Source organism: Narcine bancroftii, chromosome 3 (assembly GCF_036971445.1).
Source record: "Narcine bancroftii isolate sNarBan1 chromosome 3, sNarBan1.hap1, whole genome shotgun sequence".
Classification (NCBI taxonomy): Eukaryota; Metazoa; Chordata; class Chondrichthyes; order Torpediniformes; family Narcinidae; genus Narcine; species Narcine bancroftii.
This window is the reverse complement of record NC_091471.1, coordinates 213,424,490-213,441,144: the sequence shown is the minus strand read 5'-3', so window position 1 is coordinate 213,441,144 and position 16,655 is coordinate 213,424,490. Positions and strand designations below refer to the sequence as shown.

General features: G+C 39.2%; 1 protein-coding gene across 16 annotated transcripts in view; it reads left to right on the top strand.

Moving 5' to 3' along the window:
• Window positions 1-16,655, top strand: part of LOC138758107 (calcium/calmodulin-dependent protein kinase type II subunit delta) — a 461,931-nt gene that overhangs the window by 387,838 nt on the left and 57,438 nt on the right. For 11 of the 16 annotated variants that reach the window (XM_069926557.1, XM_069926558.1, XM_069926551.1 and 8 more), the window contains one exon: window positions 12,571-12,619. In XM_069926557.1, the coding sequence (XP_069782658.1) occupies window positions 12,571-12,619 (49 nt within the window). Of the gene's footprint in view, window positions 1-9,533; window positions 9,581-10,148; window positions 10,194-12,570; window positions 12,620-16,655 lie in introns of all 16 variants that reach the window. The other 5 variants (XM_069926561.1, XM_069926565.1, XM_069926560.1 and 2 more) reach the window with 2 other exon arrangements.

Here is a 16,655-nt window from a genome sequence, read left to right as displayed (position 1 = left end):
AGGTTATTGGAAAAATATTGCTGAGGAACGAGATTAATGATTACAAGAAAAAACTCAGAGATGGCCAGCATGGACAAATTTCATCTGATCAATCTGACTTCTGTAAGGCCTTCAGCAAAATCCCACAAGGAAGGCTGCTCAAAAAGCAAGTTGGAAAATGGATCTGAAATTGGTTGACAATGGAAGAAAGAGGCTGATCGTAGATAAGTTGCTTTGTGATTTGATTCCTCTGACTAGTGGTATTTCACAGTGAAAGGTGCTGGGACCCTTTTTGAAATGGATGCGAATGATTTGGATCTGGATGTAGCTGGCATGATCAGCAAGTTCACAAATGGCAGTAAGATGGGTAGAGTTGTTGAAAGTACAGGGTGACAATTGTGTTTCTAAAAAGGGCTTAGAAATGGAAAGTGTTTAACCCCGATCAGTTTAAAGTGATGCATTTTGGAAGTACTAATGAAGTGAGGATATACACCATATATCAAGTCTGAGGGACAAAGTAACTTGGTGTGCAAGTGCAAAGATCCTTAGAGGTGTCAGCACAGGTAGATAACATGGTTAAGAAGTCAGCATTAATGGCCTCCATTATCCAGGACATTGAATAAAAGCATGGAGCTCAGGCTTCACCTTGATAAAACATTAGGAAGTCTTCAGCTGGAGTACTACATGTGCTTCTGGTTTTCACACAACAAAAAGTATGTGATGGTGCTGGAAAGGGTGCAGAAAAGTTTTCACAGGGATGTTTCCTGGGATGTAGTGTTTTAGTTATGAGGAGAGACTGTAGAGGCAAGGTCTGTTTTCCCCAGAGTGGAGGAACTTAAGGAGTACAAAATTTTGAGGGCTATAGATAGGAATCTTTCCCACTTAGCAGGCATTGAATAATACTGGAATGCATAAATTTAGAGAAGCACTAAGAGGCGAAGAAGAGGATATGAAGGGAGACCTTTTTCACCCAGGTGATTGGTGAATAACTGAAATGTACCAGAGAGAATAGTGAAGGCAAAGTCCTTAATGGCATTTTAAGAGTCACTGAGATGTACACATATCTAGATGAATGATGATTGGTCTGTGAGGACAAGGTGGTCTAAATTATTGGTTTCAAGTCAGTGATTCTGTGACTCTCAAAGGCTTCATCTAAATGAAAAGAATGTATTTTAAATTGTTCTACATTTAGCCAATACCTATCAGTGTAACAAATCGGAGATTGCTGAGTTCTAATGCAGATCCTTCCACTGCAAGAAATGTTTAATGTCCGTTAGCTGTCAATGGGCATTTATTATTGATTATGGTTTATACAATGCTAAAACATTGATTATCAGACATCTTCCTTTTGTTTTTTTATATAGTAAAAATTATATTCTTGCACATTTATTATTTATTCTCTTTATTAAGTATTGATTTGATGGGCCAATCATGAAAACAGATTGCACATCCTGATCATTATGTCTATGAATTGATTCTGATCATCTGTCTGAAGATATTGAAGATGGTAATTCTTTCAAATAACATAATCTGATAAGATGACGACTGTTGTTAAACAATGTATATATCCCTAAAATACTTGCTGTGTCCAAACAGGTACAGTATGTTACACCACTAGCCACTGGCAGCCAACCAGAATATAATCCCTGTTTTCTGACTCGCTGTTCGCTGCCAATCAGCCAATGGTCTATCCAGGAATGGGTTTCCTGTTATACAATGGGGTCTTATCTTGATAAGTAGGTTTATGTGCAGCATCTTGTCAAAGACCTTCTGAAAATGCAAGTACACAACGTCCACTGCATCTCCTTTATGTAGCCTACTTTTCATTCTTCAAAGAATTCCAATAGGTTTCTCAAGAAAGATTTTCCCTTTAGGAAAACATACTGGCTTTGGCATATCTTGTCATGTGCCTTCAAGTATTCCGTAACCTCATCCTTGACAATCTACTCCAACATCTTCCCAATGACTGATGTCAGACTAATTTCCATTCTGCTGCCTCCCTCCCTTCTTAAATAGTAGGGTGACATTTGCAATTTTCCAGTCCATATCAGAATCTATTGATTCCTGAAAGATCATTACCAATGCCTCCATAATCTCTACCGCTACTTCATTCAGAACCTGAGGTCACAACCCATCTGGTCTGGGAGACTATCCACCCTTTGACCATTCAGGTTTCTGAACACCTCTCTTGAAATAGGCTGTTACCATGTTGTATGTCTAAATTTAAAAATTAAAGAATATGTTTACCATATGAGAGAGGAGAAAAAATATATAAAATTTGCAGTTACTGCTTAAAAAGATGTAACAGCAGTAACAAACATACTTTTGGTGTTCCTGGAGTAATATTATGGTCTGGAGAGATCAGGAAGGTTCAAGAGGCTGATAGTTGTTGGTTTAAAAAAAGGTTTTCTTGAACCAAAGATGCTGAACGTTAGGCTTTAGTATCTTCCGCCTGAAGGAAGCAATGAGAAATGAGTGTGACCTGGATGATGGGAATCCTTTATGATGTTAACTGAGGCAGTGTCAAATGCGGCTGACTTTGATGGACTTCACTAGGTTTTCCGCCTTCTGAGCACTTGAGTTTCCAAACCAGTCTGATGTGGAATCAGTCAATAAACCAGTATGATATGCCAAATCTCCTCAGACTTCTTACAAAATAGATGTACTAAGATGTTGCTGGGGCTGAGGGAACTGAGTTACAGGGAAAGGTTAAACAGGTTAGGATGTTAATCCCTAGAACATAGAAGAATGAGGGGAGATTTGATAGAGCCATACAAAATTATGATTGGCTATAGACAGAGTAAATGCAAGTAGGCTTTTTCCAATGAGGTTAGGTAAGATACAAACCAGAGGACATGGATTAAGGGTGGAAGGGGTGAAGTTTAGGGGGAACATTAGGGTTTTTTTTTCACACAGGGTGGAACAAGCAGCCAGTTGAAGTGGTGAGTGCAGACACAGTTTTAACATTTTATAAAAAAATTGGGCAGGTACGTGGATAGGAGGGTGGACTGGGTGCAGGTCAGGAGGACCAGGCAGAATAATAGAAGGCCCAAAGGGCCTATATTCTGCAATCTAATGTTCTATGGTTCTAGGCTTTGGTGTGCCTTCATCATGGTTGCCTTGATGTGCTGGTCCCAGAAGAGGTCCTCCAATATGTACCTCTATGTCCAAGAAATTTCAAGGCAAATGAAATGTTACAAGGAGGATAGAGTAAAAAAAAAGTAATGGAGTCTTGCATTTATGTGAGAGCTTGGTAATTTACAGATATACTTTGAGATAAAGGTATTGCAGGATCAATTCCTGGTATTAGATGAGCGAAGGGGAATATTTCATATATTCCTATTTCAGATTTATTGTCAGAGTACATATATTACATCACATAAAACCCTGAGATTCCTTTTTCCTGTGGCTGCGGCAGAAATTACAGGTACACGATCCTTTATCTGGAACCCTTGGGGGACAGTGTGTTCCAAATTTCAGATTTTTCCGGATTTTGGAAAGCCCACCCGAATTGTGCTGCCATATCCACCCCCACCCCCTTCCAGTCGCCCGACCGCCTCCCCCAACCGTGGTCCCTCGGCCGCCTCACCCAACCGCGGTCCCTCAGCTGCCCGGCCGCCTCCCCCAACTGCAGTCCCTTGGCCGCCTCCCCCAACTGCCAGTACCCCACTTGCCGGATTTTGGAGCTTTCCAGATTTTAGATGTCTGGATAAAGGATCGTGTACCTGCACCACTAATTTAGTAGTGCAAAAAATAAACTGTTCACAGCGTAGAAACATGTAAACAAACTGACTGTGTAATACATAGGGAATGAAAAGAAAATCAATAAAGTGCACAAGTAAGAGTCCTCAAATGAGTTTCTGATTGAGTTTGTCGTTGAGGAGTCTGTTGGTGGAGGGGTAGCAGCTATTCCTGAACCTGGTGATGCGAGTCTTGCGGCACCTATACCTCTTCCTGATGGCAGCAGCGAGAACAGAGCATGTGCTGGGTGGTGAGGGTCTTTGATGACTGCTGCTGTCCTATGACAGCAGTGCCCTGTGTGGATGTGCTCAATAGTGGGGAGGGTTTTGCCTGTGATATCCTGGGCTGCGTCCACTACCTTTTGCTGGCTTTACACTCATGGGTTTTGGTATTTCCATACCAGACTGTGATGCAACTGGTCAGCACACTTTCTACCACACCTCAGTAGAAATTTGCCAGGATTTCTGGTGTCATACCAAACCTCCACAAACTCCTAAGGAAATGGAGGTGCTGGCGTGCTTTCTTCATGATTCCATTGGTGCTTTGGGTCTAGAAAAGATCTTCTGAGACTCCCAAGAACTTAAATTGTACACCTCTGGCTTTCCTGAAGTCAACAATCAGCTCCTTAGTTTTGGTGACATTGAATGCAAGGTGGTGGTTTATGTTGCATCATTCAGCCAAGTTTTGAATCTCCATCCTGTAAATTAACTCATCCCCTTCCTTTATACAACTCACTACTGTGATATCATCGGCAAATTTGTAGATGCTGTTATTGCGTACCGAGCCACACAGTTGTAGGTGTGAAGTGAATAGAGCAGGGGGCTAAGAACACAGACCTGTGGTAATGGAGATTGTGGTCTGGAGTTGAGAAAGTCCATGATCCAATTACACAGTGGAATGAGTAGATGGCTAAAATTGTCTTGTTATAGAAGATTGAGTCAAAGATGGTTTACACCCTGGAATAAGCGGTGATATTGAAACTTAAAATTCTGGTGGTTGATGTGATTGAGTGTCATAACACTGGTGTAGGAATCTGGAAAGAAAAGACATTGCCCTGCTGACCACAGGGGAGGTTCCAGAGGATTGTAGAATGAAAATTTAGTCCCCTTGTTTAAAATAGGTATTCGGGAGAATCCTGGGGATTATAGGCCAATGAGTCTAATGTCAGTGGTGGGCAAACTATTGGAGAGAAATCTTAGAGAAAGATTTTATGAGCATTTAGAGAAGCATCGTCTTCTCAAGGATAGTCAGCGTGGCTTTGTGTCTCATGAGGTGAATATGGATGTTAGTAAGGTATTTGGCAAGGTCTGGCACGGAAGACTCATTCTGAAAGTCACGAGGCATTGGATCCATGGAACCTTGACAGTGTGAATTCAGAATCGGCTTGATTGGAGAAAGCAGAGGGTAGTAGTAGATGGAACATATATTGCTTGGGGGTCAGTGACAAGTGGAGTTCCACAGGGATCTGTTCTGGGACTCTTGCTCTTTGTGATTTTGAAATATGGCCCAGCGAAGTGGGAGGATGGGTCGTCAAGTTTACAGATGATATGAAGGTTGGAGGTGTTATGGATAGTGTAGAAATTTGTCATAGGTTACAACAGGATATAGACAGGATGCAGAGTTAGACAGAGAAATGGCAGATGGAGTTCAATTGTGATGCAGTTTGGAAGGGAGAACTTGAAGGTGGAGTACAGTTAATGGCAGGATTCTGAACCACATGGAAGAACAGGGGGACCCTGGGGTCAAAGTCTATACATGTCTAACGGTTGCTGCGCAGGTTGATAAGGAAGTTATGGTATGCTGGTCTTCATTAGTTAGGGGATTGAGTTCAAGAGCTGTGAGGTAATGCTGCAGCTCTATAAAACTCTGGTTAGACCACACTTGGAATATTGTGTTCATTTCTGGTTGCCTCATTACAGAAAGGTTGTGGAAGCTTTGGAGTATGTGTCATATGAGGCAAGTTTAGCAGAGCTAATGCTTTTCACTTTAGAATGAAGAGGGATGAGAAGTGGAAGAAGGAATAGAGGTCTACAAGATTTTGAGAAGTATTGATAGGATGGGCAGCCAACGTCTTTTTTTTTCGCAGGGCGACAGTAGCAAATACCAGAAGGCATCTGTTAAATTGAGAGGAGGAAAGTTTCGGGGAGACGTGAGGGGTATGTTTTTTGCAGAGAGAACAGTGAGTTCCTGGAATGCATTGCCAGGGGTGATGGTGGAGGCTGGTACAATATGAACATTTACAAATCTCTTGGACAGGCATATGGATGAATGAAAAATAGACGGTTATGGGTGTGAGGTAGGGAAGGTTTAGATTTTTTAGTAGGTTTATAGAGCTAGACACAACATCGTGGGACAGAGTGCCTGCACTGTCCTATAATGTTCTATGGCTCAGGAAAGAGTCAGCCACTAAGTCAGCTAAGGGGACATTTCTTTTCTCCTGTGTATGTGAATTTTGAGGAAAAGAAATATCCAAGGTTGAATATTTAAGATACATGTTCTGCTCCCAAGTCCTTGTTCTGTCCCATATTTGAGATCCAGGTAAGAAAAAGAGCTAAACTTTCTAGACTGGCTTCCAGATCCCAACAGCTCCTCTTCTTTCTTTCATGATCCTTTTTTTATTCACTTTCCCTTTCTTCCTCTTCTATTTTCTACCTTCTATCTTGGGTCTTGTTTGGAGGGGAGGAGGGACGGGGTTAGTTAGAAACATAGACAACCTGTATCAATGATTCTTTTTTTTTCCACTTTATTTTGTGTACTTGTAATGGTTAATTCTTGATACATGTTTAACCATAACATTAAAATAAAATATTCAAAAAAAAAGAAACAGAACTATCTAGTCATTGTATGTTTAAGGCTTAGATTGATTGATGTACGTTTGGACTCCTGCTAGCTCAAAATATGGGATTCCATCTGGGAAATAAAGTTGAAGACCAGAGGTCAGCTTAGCGATGATTTTATTGAATATTTTCGTTGACTACTTCTGCCCTGGTTTTTGAATTTTGATATTGTCATGTCTCTCTTTTGAACCTTTTGTGGAGATTGATTAATGTACGTAAATCTAATGTCAAATCTTTGGGATGTATTTTTTACTAAATACAGTAAAAGTCGGTGAATATTGATTGGTCAGATGCATTTTTATGGTGTTTGCAGATATTTTTTATACCATCCTGAATTCTTGCATTTCTAAAGCTTTCCATCTGCCATACAAATCCATCCATCTATCTGATTGTAGTCTTTACTGTTCTTATGAATGGATTAAAATGCAGTTCAATGAGTAGAAACACAACTAGATTCCTTTATTGATGCTGTTCTTCATTCTATGTGGGCAAGCAACATTTCAACTGGAGTCTGCTGTAAAATGGTTACCTAAACCAGAGGCATGCAAAAAAATTCCCATAGAAAGTGAACAGAAATAACCTGATAAGAATAGAAGTGGAGAAAGTGCAAAGTAATACATTTTAGAAAATTAAACCAAGACAGGACATGTACAGTGAATGGCAGGGCCTTGGGATGTGTTGTTGAACAGAGGCCTAGTATATTCTTCCCTGAAAGAGGCTATGCAGGTAGACAGGATTGTTACAAAGATGCATGGCATGCTTGCCTAACAGGACAAGGCATTGAATACAAAATTTGGGTCATTATGTTACAGTTGTACAGAATGTTGGTGAGGGTGCACTTGGAATATTGTGTACAGTTCTGGTCACCCAACTACAGGAAAGATGAGTTTAAGTAAGAGAGCATACAGAAAGGATATTGCCTGGATTGGCAGGCTTGAGTTATGAAGGGAGATTGGATCGGCTCCATCTGTTTTCTCTGGGGCAAAGGAGGCCGAGAGGTGGCACAATAGTGGTATATGAAATTATGAGGACAGATAGCCAGACTCTGTGTCCAGGGTGTGTCTAAAACCGGTTTAAGGTGAGAGTGAGCAGGTTTAAAGGGGATCAGAGCAATGTTCCCTCTAATTTTTTTTGTAGTAATGTGCACAAAAATCTTAATTTGTGCAATTTATTTCCCCTGTGACTCAAGTATGTGTGCACTGAATGCTTGTGTAAATTTGAAATAGTTTCAAGATCATTTTGGTGCAGCCTATTTCTCATAGCTAATAAAATCGTATTGGCATGTTTTAATGTAATACAAGTATGATTGCATTCTACAAAGTAACATATTTAGTTAAGGTTTTATTCTCTACTTTGAAACTACTTTGTTATTCCATTAAATAAAACATCAATGGATATTCCTTATTTTTATGTGATGCAATGCCTAAATAAATTAATAACAATAACACCCAGTTAGCTAAGAAGCAATTAGCTAAGAAATTATTTTCATTAAGTATAATTATTACTACATTATTTTAGGTAACTGACCTTTTGTGCACACATGAACTTCCTTTGTGCGCTGGTTGCAAAACGTGCCCGCGCGCACATGCACACAGCTCGGAGGGAAACATTTTTCATGTATCCGGAATGAAGTGCCACAGGGAAACATAACATTTAAACAATTTAATTTTGTTTTCCTTTGCATCTTGCTCATTCAAGTACCCATCAGATGCCTTGTAAATAAGAGGCATCTGAACAGGTGATTGAATGAGAAGGGCACAAGGGAGTGTAAAATAAATGCAGGTCAGTGGGATTGCTATATATACTTCCTCTTCTTCGTACATTTTCCACTATCATTTGTGGGCTGCTATTTGCTGGGAAATCCCATTAATTTTGCAATGTGCTGCAAGCATTTATCTAAGTAAGTGCCATCAGTGTGGAATTCTTGCATGAACACTAAAACTCTGAATGTACTTGACAGTAATTTCCTGGCCTTTGGCCTCATTGTGGGAAACCTCTGATAGAACATGAAAGGTGGATGCATAAAGGGCACCTGCACGGTAACAGCAAATCACTCCAGCGAAGATGAATGGCTGGCTATTAATTAAATTCATAGATGTTATATTACATCTTTTTTAATTCATTTATTATTGAACTGTTTGAATGGCACTGGAAGATTTTTGAGACCATTCAGAAGTGCATGGGTTCAGCAGCAGGATAAAAGCAGAAAGCATAGCTCGGCCAGCTGTCAAAACTTTTTCTTCAGCTATTTAATGAATAGGCATTGTTTTGCCCCACTCATTACAGCACATGAAGCCTTGTTGCCACCAGGATCTTATCAATGATAGCATCTGCCAAACAAATTAACACCCATGGATTCACAAAGTCCTTTCCCTGTTCACAAAGTACTTTCCCTGTACATTAACGACAAGTTTTGGATTTCTCTTTCTCACATCTATTTATTGGAATGTAGGTAGTTGACCTTTGTATAAATGGCCAGTGTTGTCTGAAACATAATGCTTAAAAGGTATTATTAGTCTGTGAGATTCAAAAATCTCTGTGTCTCATTAAATTGCCAAGAGCAATAGTGGGTTACAAAAAAAAATATAAATATAAATATTCACCAGACAGTGAAAGTGGCCCGAGCTGAATTGGAACCACATGTGTGGTGATTGGAATCTTTGGTTATTTTGTACCTTTGTGCTGTAGATTATATTTGTGTGTGCATAATGTATTGCAGACGTAAAGTATAAACTTTCTTAAATCTTGTACTGAATCAAAAGTGTTATCACTACAATTTTCTCTTGTCATGTTATACAAATTTAGTCACTAAAAATTAAAAAGTAATACATTATCTTAGGAAGACTAAATCACCCACGTTATTTCCAAATAGATGTTTACTTGAGATCAATTGTGACATGGTCCACTATACAGTGGAAAAATATTTTTGAGGCTTACAATTTTCTATTTTAACTTACCTGCAGATAAACAACAAAGCCAACGTAGTAACCAGCCCAAAAGAACCCATACCTACCCCAGCGCTGGTATAACTTGATTCCTCTTTCTATTTATTTTTTTTTCCATTTGCTTTCTGAGGTACTCTGTGATTTAAAAAATGTGCCTCTGTTCTGTTGTGTGGAAAAATCCATTGTGAAGCAGCGCATTTACAGCTCTTTATCATGACTCTGAACATGGTCGTTACTACTATAACTTTGCATGTCGTAGTGGCAGGCTACTTACTGCCTTCCCGCATGTTGCTTTTAGCTCCTCCACTGATGTCAGCAACTGTACCAGAAGATGGTCTGCTCTAAATTTAGCAGTGCCAAAATCTTTGACATGAAGGAGCTAACAGAAATGCTGCTAGGAAATATAAGACATTGCATGTTGCTACTGTAGGTGAGAAGGTAATTTCCTACAGGATGCCCAGCAGGAGATGCTGGTAGTCATAGAAAACCATTTCTCTTTTTGATTTTTGTTCCATGTATTTAAGTCTTTTTTTTTCACGTGACAGTAGTATTATTGCTTTGGCCTCTCATTCCCGTAACTGGCACTTTAACATTGTAACCACTGAAGGTAACCTTGACCAATGAGAATTTTTTTTATCTTGCTCAGGAGCCCCAAACTACTGTAATCCACAATCCTGCTGATGGAAATAAGGTATTCCAGGATGTGTTCACCGCATAAACTTTTCAGCCACGAGCATAAATCAGTATCCAATATGTGGTGGGATTTGTTCTACACCTAAAACGAAACCTTTTGAGAAAAATAAGTAAAGTCGAAGTGGTGAATTTCTGATATTGGCTTGCACAAAGTTCTTCATTCTTCTGCTATTTGATATTTGGATTCCTGTTTATGGTAGGAGTGCATGGATCATTCCATAAGCATTTGGTGTTTGATGTGTGTCTTCAATAGACTTCATCTTGACATGGGTATGATGCACATTAGCATGCTGTGTTATCCTCTTCATCAGTGGTGTCTGGCTGCATGGACTAAAGAACAGAAAAATATTTGTTAAAAACTGGTTATCTTGCTTGGGTGTTTGATCAATGTGAAAAACAGCCTTAGCCACAGAACGTATTAGTGGTCCTTTAAACTCTGCCATTTTCCTAGCCTAAATGATGCAAGCTGTCTAATGTGATTTTAGACTTATTTTAATTCTATTTTTGATGATTCATAAAGTGGATATTTAGTTGAACAAAGTCACTAGGTAGCTGTTCACTGAATTGTGAAGAAATACAGACTTGTAATGAACTTTGTTGATGGAAATAAAGTAGAATACCAAGTTCACATAATATAAATCCAGATTTGCTGTGAATTGAACTCGTATCTCAAGACAAATTGCAATTTAAATGATGAAGTGAATAATGTACCTCATACAAAACTGATTCTATTTCTGCAAGTTTCTGCAAGTCAAATAAATAAATGTGAAAGTGATTTTCAACAGCAGAAAAATAATATCTCTTATTCCTGATTCTAGAAAATGATATAGTTTTAAAATCAGTTGTTTTATAACTACTAAATGTTTATTAAGTAATGCTTTGTAAATATTTATCAGTTGTATCAGAGCTTCTGTGGCTAAGGTGAGAAATTGTAAACATTCATGCTCATTATTTCTAGACTATACTCAAGAATTTAGCATTTTTGCCAGAAACTGCATGTTTCTTAGATTTTACACACGTCTGCTTGGTGGCATGTATTTTATCAGATGATGCAGTTATCTATTTACGGTGGCAAATGTTACTGGTTTCCCTACTGCTTATTGATATCCAAATGGAGGTAATCTCTACCTCCATTTCTGAACTCAGTGCATGGAATGGATGTGTCACCTCGCGTTGTGTTTCATTGTATAGTATACCATAAAAAATGCTTCTGCCATCTGTCGTGGTTATTACAATATCTATTCTGAACCACAATTTATTATTTCAGACTATTATACTGATCACATTGTAGGTTAAAAATATATATGTAATTCAGACATTTAAATCTGCTTTGTTTATTACAATTTTACTATGAACATCTGTATTGTAAGAATGTATCTATAAAACTAGTTTAGTAATACATTTCAGTGAATACATTTACTTTATATAAATTATACTCTGCACCGTGACAACCCAACCTTAGTAATAATCTAAAAGAAACTGTTTGTGGTGGCAGTTATCTATTGAAACAGCCAAGTCAGGAAAATGAGAACAAAATTGTTTGAAAAGTTAACCTGCTGCATGCAAAACATTAGAATTCCAAACCTAAGGTCCGAGACTGAAGTAATATCAATAATGTGCAGGCTCATCACCTATGGAAAAGTTGGGACTGAATCACAGAGATATCAAAAGAAATAACCAAATTGTTGATCAAAGCATGGGTTTACTCAGAGTATTACAGGACAGGAACAGAAGCTTAGCAGATGAATAAACAAACTTCCATGATTTAGATTTGAGTGCATTAGAATAACCTTTCTTTGGATATAAGAGGAGATAATAGAGAAGGATTGTAAGGAACTGAAAACAAACATGACCCTTTTAAAATCAATGGATGATTGATGAAGAGCCGATGAAAATTAACTGGTACGGTTAAAGGTGGCCCACAAGGCTGTTAGCACCGCAGAATTAGAATACCAGTAACCCAGGTTCAAATCCAGTACTATCTGTAAGGAGTTTGTACCATCTGCCTGGGACCTATGGTTTCTTCCCACCCTCCAATACACACGGGGTTGATAGATTAATTCGGTACAATTGGGCGTCACAGGTTTCATGGGCCGGAAGGGCCTTCTACAGTGCTGTATCATTAAAATAAAAGACATGATGTGAGTGGGGCAAAGATAGCAGAATTTTGAGTGGAAGAATGGAGAATAGAATAAGGGATGAGAGCAAGGAGTGTGTTTGAATTGTTATCTTTTGACATACAAGATCCATAAGTGATGGTTTCGGAGGCTTAGTTTCTTTCTTCCTTGTTCCCTGTTTTGTGTTTCAGTTTTTGAATTTTTCATTGCCTGTATGCATGTAATCACAACATGTCTTCAAATATGTTTGCTTCTTAGGAATCCTCAGAAAGTACCAACACAACCATTGAAGATGAAGATGTGAAAGGTAAACAAAATGAAGAAGAATAATTTCAATACAATTGAATTGTACATTTCAATTGACATAATATTGCAGTGTATCTACAAACAGATTGCATTCAGATCTGTAAACATGAATTGAGATTTAGCGCTGAAGATTAGATGCCTAGAAATTGGATTTTATTGGTGTGCATGGAGTGTTAATTCCTGATCCCCACCCAGGAAAAAACTGTACTTTGTCAAAAGTACTTAAACAGCAGTATTCCGGTGGTTTACCCTAAGAATCATTTGTTAAAATGAAGCCAATGTAGCTCCCGATGGGACTAGACTACATTGAATTCCGCTTCAACAGTGTGCAACATGACAATTTTGCATCAAGAGGACAGGTGGGGAGGGGGTGGCAGTGGAGTATAAATCTTGGTAGATAATGGAATCAAGTCCGAGAAAGAGGAGACATAGGATCAGAAGATGTAGAATCCCTGTGTGCAAGGGTAAAAAGCCCTGAAAGGAATTGTATACAGACTCCAAACCAGGAAATGGCATACAAATTATAGAGGGAGATAGAAAAGGCATGAAAACAGGGCAATGTTTTGATAGTTATGGGGGATTTCATTCTGTAGGTCCATTGGAAAAATCAGGTTGGTGCTGGATGTCAACAAAAGGAATTTCCATAATGCCTGTGGAACAGTTTTTGGAGCAGCTTGTGGGTGAGCCAACAAGGGAAGAGGCAATTCTGGATTGGGTGGTGTAATGAACTGGAGGTGAAAAGGGAGATGAAGGAAAAGAACCATTAGGATACACTGAACACAATAGGACAGAGTTCATCCTGCAGTTTGACAGGGAGAAACGCAATTCAGATGCATCAGTTCACTACAGCAATGACCGCTACAAAGTGTGTTTGAAGGCTCAGGGACTGTACTCACTGAGTTTAGTAGAATGCAGGAGTGGGGTTGGTGATTTATTTGGGGGGGGGGGACATTTCATTGAATCCTATTGGATACTGAAAGGCCTGATAGCATGGTCATGGAGAGAAGGTTTTCTATGGTGAGGGAATGTGGAACCAGAGGGCACAGTCTCACAATACAAAGGTGTCCCTTTTAAAACAAAGATGAAGTGGAATTTCCTTACGCAGAGAGAGGTGAATCTATGATATTTGTTGCCACTGATGGCTGTAGAGGCTATCATTGGGTATAATTATGACAGAGGTAAATAGGTTCTTGATAAGGAAGAGGGTTGTAGGAAGATGGCAGGAGAATGGGGTTGAAAAGTTTAATAAATCAGCCATGATTGAATGACGGGGTGGTCTCAATGGCTTAATTCCACTCCTATGTCTTATGGTCAAATCTGAGAAGGGTGTCAACCTTTAAAAAAATGCAGCATCACCCACTTTAACTGTAGAGAGAGAAAGAGTACACCTAAATATACTGAAAAAGGCCCTGGATTCTTCAAAATGAGATAAATGCAAAGAGGGAGAGAGACAAAATTGTGATTAACTAATATCATGGAACCTTTTGATGAAGTAGCAAAAAACTGATTGCTGAGGGAAAGAAAGTTGCAGTATATGGACATCCTTCAAGTATTTGATGTAGAGCTGCATTATAAGATGTAGCTTAGTAAATTGTGGAGGTGTCAGTAGTGATCTTATGGGATCACTAGATTCAGAAATGGCTCTGGAAGATTTTAAAATTGCAAATGTCACTACACTCTTTAAGAAAGGAGGGAGGCAAAACACAGGAAATGATAGGCTGTTAACCTGACTTCAGCATTTAGTAAGCTGTAAAGTATTGTTAAGGATAAGGTTTCAGTGTACTTGAAGGCACTCAGTAAAATAGGTTACTCAGCATGGTTTTCATCAAGGAAATCTTTCCAAATAAACTTGTTAGAATTCTTTGAGGAAATAACAGGAAGGTCTGATAAAGGAGAGTCGTGGGTGTGGTTAACCTGGATTTTGAGAAGGCCTTTGACAAGGTGCCACACGTGAGGCAGCTGAACAAGACGAGAGCCCCTGGTATTATAGAAAGATAGAAAATTGGCTGACTAGCAGGAGGCTGAGAAAGGGGATAAAAGGGGCCTATTCTGCTTGGCCACAGGTGACCAATGGTGTTGGGCAGGGCTCCGAGCTGGGGCCGCTTCTTTTCAGGTTATATGTCCATGATTTGCATGATGGATTAGAGAGCTTTGTGGCCAGGTTTTCAGGCCATACAAAGATCAGAAAAGGAGTAGGCAGTGCTAAAGAAGCACTGCGTCTGCAGAGGACTTAGACATGTTAGAACATTGGGAAAGGAAATGGCAAATGGCATACAGTGTAGGGAAATGTATAATTGTGCACTTTGGTGGAAAGAACAAAGACGTGTACTATTTTCTAAACAGGCAAAGAGTTCTGAAATCAGCGCTGCAGAGGAATGGGAATCCTCGTGCAAGGTTCCCTAAAGATGCAGTTGTGTGCAGAGAAAGTTGTAAATAGGAAAATGGAATGTTAGCCTTCATTTCAACAGGGATGTGATGTTGAGACTTTACTATGGTCTTGGTCAGACCACACTTGGAATATTGTGAGTCATTTTGGGCTCCATATTTAAGGAAGGCTGTGTAGGCATTGGAGAGGGTCCAGAGGAGGTTTCCATAAGAGGAACATTTCAAGGCTCTGGAACTGTACACACTGGAGCTTAGAAGAATAAGGAGGGATCTCATTGAAACCTATCAAATACTGAAAGGAGTGGCCAAGCAGAATAGAGGATGTTTCCAATGGATGGGTGCCAGAAGACACAGCCTCAAAATACAAATCATCCTTTTAGAACAGGGATGAGGAGAAATTTCTTTACCCATAGGGTGGAATGCACTGCTGCAGGCGGCTGTGGAGTCCAAGACATTTAATGACATTTAGTGATGTTTAAGGCAGAGGTAGATAAGTTTTTAATCAGGAAGGGAATCAAGAGTTACAGGAAGAAGAGAGGAGAATGGGGTTGAAAAGGATAGTAAATCAACCACGATGGAATGGCAGGCCAGACTCGATGGGCCAAATGACCTAATATCGCTTCTCTGTCTTATAACAGAAGCTTGACTCCGTATTGCTGTAACGTGTTCTAAATTTAATACAGTGAATCATTGGGGTTTGGAATGTACTGCCAGGGTAGATCGGAGATTTTAAACTGATAAGGGATGAGGATCAGTTACTGGACAGAAAATGGAGAGGAAGAATGAAAAGGTCATTTTCAGGTTGGGATTCTGTAATAAACAGGGTTTTGAAAGGATTGGTGCAGATGTCCCAGCTAGTTCCAATGTAGATCAATGACTTGGATGAGAAAGCTGAGGGTAAAGTTTACTGATGATAAAAAGCAGGTTTGTTAGTATGAGTTATGAAGAGAATTCAGAGAAGCTTCAAAGTCACATACTGTATATGGAAAAGACCACTTTGTTGGAAGTATATTTTTTAAGTAGTGAGATATTCAATTTTTTTTAAAGTGGTAAGATACTCTAGGGAACCATAGAACCATTTACGGAGCGGAAGCAGGCCATGTTGGCCTTTTGAGTCTGCACCGGTTCACTGATTTTGTGCGCCTTCTTCAGGCATTGGTCCCGGTAGATCTTCATCAAAGTTCAATTATCATGTTATAAAGTGTAATATTACACAAAATTCACTTCATTCAGACATAAAACAGAGATACATTAGCATCTGTGTGACCTTGTATAAGCTCCTGAAAGATTTATGTGCAGTTCAAGATGCAGTTGAAAAAGCAAATAATATATTGAACTTCATTAGAAGAGGATTCAAATGTCAGAGTAATGATGTCTTGCTGAAATTATACAAGACCCAAGTGAAGAAGCACCTGGAATATTAAGCACAGATCTGTTTTCCTTGCAAAGAAAATACATACTTGATTTGGAGGGTATGGAATTGGAGATTTGCCCTTTCTGAAATATTTACACAGACTGAGTCTATATTATTGAGTTTGACACAGCATGCAGAGTTCTTACAGAACTTGATAGGGATCGCGTTGCCTAACTAGAACAAGGGATTCAATCAGAACTGAGAAGAGAAATGTCTTCACTCAGAGAATAGTGAATTT